This window comes from Nelumbo lutea, chromosome 2 (genome assembly GCF_056320005.1).
Source record: "Nelumbo lutea isolate HS-2025 chromosome 2, American lotus-T2T, whole genome shotgun sequence".
Lineage (NCBI taxonomy): Eukaryota > Viridiplantae > Streptophyta > Magnoliopsida > Proteales > Nelumbonaceae > Nelumbo > Nelumbo lutea.
The window spans coordinates 8,015,609-8,021,346 of record NC_142685.1 but is presented as its reverse complement, the minus strand read 5'-3'; the positions used below and the strand labels follow the sequence as shown (position 1 = coordinate 8,021,346).

At 43.8% G+C, this 5,738-nt stretch overlaps 1 protein-coding gene and 1 long non-coding RNA gene across 2 annotated transcripts; both read right to left on the bottom strand.

The window, feature by feature from the left end:
* Positions 1-3,036, bottom strand: CCR1 (CRINKLY4 related 1). Its single transcript, XM_088973497.1, has one exon. It carries the CDS (start codon positions 2,759-2,761, stop codon positions 407-409), a length of 2,355 nt encoding a protein of 784 aa, XP_088829623.1. The 5' UTR covers positions 2,762-3,036; the 3' UTR covers positions 1-406.
* Positions 3,037-4,203: 1,167 nt separating this feature from the next.
* Positions 4,204-5,738, bottom strand: LOC148868388 (uncharacterized). Its single transcript, XR_016108083.1, has 2 exons — positions 5,574-5,738; positions 4,204-4,874 (listed from the first exon to the last, which is right to left on the bottom strand). It is a non-coding gene; the product is annotated as an uncharacterized LOC148868388 (long non-coding RNA).

Genomic DNA, 5,738 nt, shown 5'->3' with positions numbered 1-5,738 from the left:
TAGTAAAATGAAGAATTTGTAATCTTATTCAATAATTATCAAAGAAAACATCCTATGGAAGATATCATTTTCTTCCAAGCACCCCAACTCATCTGTGCGAGTGGGAAGAACTCCTACCCAGAAAACACACAAAAGTCACAAATCCCAAATGCTTACTCCAGAGGGCACAAATCCCCTTAAGAACTCTCATAAAAAAAATGCAGAAGTATTGCCGCAACAGTTGCAATCTCTTTGACTTTGTTAAGAAAAAGAAAACGAAAAGAATGAAGAAAAATTAAGGAATGAAATATACAACAAGCGGACACTAAATGTACAGTAAAGGAGATAATGCACACTCAGATGACAGCTATTCTGTGTATGCAATTTTATCTCACCCAACGGCTAAGCAGAGATAAAAAATTGATGACTAGAATGTCAATCCACCCCTTACAATTTGCTCCAACCACAAAGCCATATCAGACATGGTGGGGCGTTCACTTGGGTCTTCCTTCATTGCAAGTTCTGCAATATCAGCAAGCTTAAGCAGTGGTTCCACATTTCTCGGAAGGTCTTCATTCCGATCAATGATAGCAGCAGCCCTGCCCTTTCTAATAAGGGGCAGCGCCCAGTCGACAATGCTTGAAGGCACATTATCCTTGTCATAGGCTTTCCTTCCGCTAAGAATCTCCAGCAGTACTATGCCAAAGCTGTAAACATCAGTTTTAAAATCTCCATTCAAATCCCTGTCAATTGAGCTAAGAAGCCCAAAGTCTGCAATCCGTGCTCCCCACTCAGCATCTAAGAGAATGTTTGAGCTCTTAACATCTCGATGTACAATTGGAGGTACGGCATCTTTGTGAAGATACTCCAGGCCCCTTGCAGCCTGCATGCATATCTTCAACCTAAGGTTCCAGTTCAGAGGAGAGAGCCCTCCATGAAGATGATCATAAAGTGTCCCGTGGGGCATATACTCGTAGACAAGCAGCCTCTCACCCATCTCTGCACAGTATCCTAGCAAGTTCACAATATTGCAATGCCGGATCTTGCAAAGGATTTCTAGCTCTGCTTCAAAGTCACGGCTGTTAGTGTGAATTATGGTGGCAGCATTGGCCCTCTTGACTGCTACTTGCAGACCATCCGAGAGCACCGCTTTGTAAACAAAACCATAGCTCCCCCTGCCTAGTTCATTGAACTCCTTAAATCCGTTAGTAGCATCCTTTAGTTCCGAGAGGCGAAACACTTGAGTTGTCCCTAAGCATGTAGCCATGCTCTGAGGGGGTTGTGGATCGGCGTTGATGTCAGATTTCACCTCTGGCTTGCCCATACAAGATGTACATTGGCTTTCCCCTCGTTTTTCTTTTCTAGTTGGCGCAATTACACGGGGAACAAGACACCACCCAATCAAGAGCAAGGCGAAACCTGACACAGAAGATCCAATTATAACAACCAATATCATGATCTGGTGTTGACGGTGCTTCTTCCTCGAAGAAGAAGAGGAAGAAGAAGAAGAAGAAGAAGAAGAAGTAAACCCACAGACATCCCAACAAGAGCTGTTCTGGCAAAGCGAACAAGCCGTGCAGACTCTATCAGCATTTTCGGTACATACACTGGATGGAAAGAAGCCCTCTGAACAGTTCAACCCGCAAGGTGAGCAAATCTTCAGCTCTTTCCGAACGCACAAGCTTGACAAATCTGGCACATTGAACATACTGGCATTGAAGGCAAACTTCCCCTCACCACATGAACCCACCGTACAAAGTCCCGGACTGCATAGCTGCAATGGCGCGCTATAATCTGGTTGTGACGGCCCCTGAAGGGGCTGAACCCCCCAGCAGTCCAGAATGAGATCAGCTTCCCTAACACCACAGGTAGTGAAATCAGACGAGGCGATCGCCATAAACCCCGAACCTTTAGGAACCGACGACGCATTGACACTGCCCCAACACTCAATCTCATGATCATCCTTCCGAATTCCACAGAAATGGCGAGCACCGGAAGTTAAAGCCACGAATCGAGTTCCCACCGGAGGCATATTGAACGAACTGGAATTGCCCCAGCATTTAACTTCATCGGAGCCTGCCAAAATTCCACACAGAGAATCTCTCCCGGAAGCCAGGGTCACGAAGATGTCTGATGTCTCCGAAACCCCTATGCTGGACGATTTCGGTCCCCAACAGACAAGGCCTCCTTCTCTAACACCGCCACAACTAAAACCCTCCCCTGAAACAATCTTCCTGAAAACAAGACTATTCACATTTGGATCCGAAAATGCAGAGCTGTAAACAGAAATCAAAGTATTATTGGGGCGTCGACGGATTTCCCAGCAATCGACGATGCCCGAGTCGATGTTCGAAAAGTAAGAACCTCTAATGGCACAGACGTGATTCTGTCCGGCAGCGATGTGAGAGTAAGCGTTGTTTCGATAACCAAGAGGAACGAGATCCGAACCTGAGCTGACATTGTTCCAACAGTAGGGCTGAGAAGTATTCGCTACAAGGCCACATATGAAACCTTCTCCCCCTGTGAGAGCAGCCATGGGAGGAAGACCACTAAAAGACGACGAGGCGGACGATGACAAGGAACTATTCTTCGCCCAGCAAATGATCTCCTGTTTGCCGCTGGCATCAATAGCGCAGAAAAACCCATCATCACCGAAAGCGGCGGAGACCGGGCCCATTGAACCGTATCCGAGGCCGCCGCCGGCCATCGACAGTAGTAGCAGAAGAAGCATCAACGACGGAGACGAATGAAGACCACATGACAGCATATGGCGGAGTTCCATGTCCAGTAGGGATTTTGCTGGGTATTGGTAACTTTGCCGGTGGTCAACTGATAGATGCTAATTGCAGTGAGAGTGGCGGTGGTTGTGCTCTTCTTCGCTCTCGCTCAGGTGCAAGTGCTGCTGAAGACAGGAACCTCGCCATTTTTACGGTTTTCGGTGGACCGTTAGAACTTCAAGTGTTTTACAAAACTAAACTGCAAGGATTCAGATTTTATAACCGGAAGTAGTTACCGCATTCGGTAGTTTTCCTTTTTATTTATTATTATTAAAATAACAAAAAAAAAAAAAAAAACAGTGAGAGTTCTGTACCGTACGTTTTGATGGATAACCATCATACGATTACAAGAGATCGGATTCAGTGCTACAAGACCCTGTTCACATACAGCGCATTCACAGCCAAATTATAATCGTGTATTGAAAATATTTCCGTATTTATATTATTTTCGGAAAAGTACGTACAGCCCAATGTAAATTTCTGAATTCCAGTAAAGGCCTATAAATATTCAAAATGTTAAATACCCAAATTTTATGCATCAATGCCCCGTCCGTAAATTGGCATCAATTTCGAATTAATCACCTATTCGAATAATACTCTGGGCCTAAAAATTCTGACCCTAAGCTGAATTTTCATTCACCAGAAACATGCATTATAATGATGTTTTGATTGCAGAAAAAAAGAAATATTTAGCACAGGCATATCTAACCCAAAATTTTACATCTTCCATTTTTCACTACTTTATCTATTCTCTTCTTCACAGAGTGAAGGGGGCCAAGCGCCGAGAGGGAGACAAATCATAATTCATAAAAGAAATGCAATGCATGTGATTAAAAAAGGGGTTTTTAATGTTCAGTTCACTTCTGAAATACTAGTTCAATTGAAGAGTTCAGGATAGGTGTCAGCTCGAAATTGATGTCAATTTATGGATCGATATAGATGTTATAGGTGAAACTATTTATAAATTTAAATTATTGTAGATTGCAATTTAAATCAGAGTTCTGAGGTGGAGTGTAGTGCAAAAATCTTTTTAAAAAAAGGGGAAATTTAACTTGATGGGAACCCAGTTAACTCTGCATATAAGTAAAAAACCTGATTGATTTGGAAGATCATAATCTTCCATTCATTTGTATACAGTTTTCTAAAGCACACTGATTGACCCTCGTTGTAGGCATTGGGAATAAGCTTCATGCACAGGCATCAAGGCTTAGTGGATTCATACATCTATGGGTTGTTTATTTTTATTTTTTATTATTTTATTATTATTTTACCCTCTTGTAAGCTTTGTAGAGGTAGTTTTGAGTTGTGGGGCAAAATCATCTCATTTACCAAATGATCAGTGCGACAGGAAATTTTGGAGGTGGGTCCCAGGCGATATCATGGTGGATATGCCAGTTTGTGCATTCAATAAAACTGATGCTGTCCAGACTCCAGAGAAGGGGACTAGGAAACGGTTGGAAATTGGAATGTGATAATTGAAGATTGAAGATGATTAATAACAACACACTACAGAGTGCAGATCAGATCACATCAGAAAGAAGGCCCCCCAGACCAAACGGTGACTGACTGTTTGTTGGTGTTGGAGGCCTGGAGCTTGCTGACTTGCTTTTTGAGATCATTCATTCCATATTTCCATGTACGATTTTGTTCATTGTGGTTGAATGGACTATGGGAGTAAGTATGCAACGCAATGGAGGATTGAAGGAGGAGGAGGTCCCTTCATCATCCTTCTGCCTCCTTTTATCTATAAATAAACGCCACCCACGGCCCACATCCTTCAGAACTATGGAAATTAAAAAAATAATGTGGTGGGCCGGTGGAGTCTTCTGTCCACCAATGAAAGGCGAACACGTCATCTCATTACTCTTAAACGCGAATTATAAGTCTTTCTCCGCGTCATTTCATTAGTCTTAAACGCGAATTAACAGATTTTCTCCGTTATCAGTGGCCGGCTAGTTGAACTCGCCATAAAACACGATTTGACCTTCCGAACCTAGCCCCCTTTGTCTTCCGAACCTAGCCCTATTATCAGATCATCGGCAACCAACACCAATCGACGCCGGCGGTAAAGGAACAACCCGTGATCGACAGTAAGCTGTTGCTCTTCCTCCTCATTCCCTGCAAATTTAGTGAAGAAGAGTGACTTATGATGCAACACATGAACTCTTGGTTCCAGACGAGTAGCTCTACTGGCAACCCTACAATTGGTTTCTCCACCACGAAATCCACATGATTTAAACTGCTCTCTCCACACCATGCTTAGGAGTAGAGATAGGAAAGCTGTCAACGACATTAACGGCTTTAACATTGGTGACCATCGGAGCCACAACGGAAACAGCAAGATGACGAAAATGTCTTCTTGGGTTCATGGGTGGATTTCCTGACTGCCACTGCCACAAGGATTCTTGGGTTCAGGGGTAGATTTTCTGGTGGGAAACATCTCATTCTTCTTATTCTTCTCCGGTCATGTAGTCGGATCCGTGAGATATGCAAAGAATGCAGCGGCGGGAGTTGGCTTGATTGTTCGACACCTTGAACGTGTTACAAGTGGTGAGATTGTTAGGGACCAGGGGTCACTACATGATTGACTTGGCCCAGGGTCGGTGCGGGCTTATTGTTCGATTCTTTAGCCAGCAAGTATGAAGAGGACAACAAGAGGAGAAGAGCAACAACAACTCATCATATCTTAATTTTGTTTAACCAATTCTTTTGTAGCAGAAAACTGTAAAATGAAGGAGGGGGTTCATATGCAACATATGTTGTATCCACTCCAGGCATGCAGAGCATATGAAAAGGAAGGAGAGGAAGAAGACGTACGGACGCTTGTTTGGATTATTTGTCCCTCGCCGCCAATGGCTTTGTCGTTCACAGTGGTGCCGGTGGGAGTGAAGGTGCCGGTGAACTTGGGGGTGCTAGGGTTTCGAAATGAAAAGAGGGAGGGGGAGTTCGAACTCGTGAAGCCAAATGAATGGGTTTTGTTTT

Bases quoted from the DNA above. Each gene is read 5' to 3' on its own strand.
- CCR1 (XM_088973497.1), bottom strand. From the start codon at position 2,761: ATGGAACTCCGCCATATGCTGTCATGTGGTCTTCATTCGTCTCCGTCG.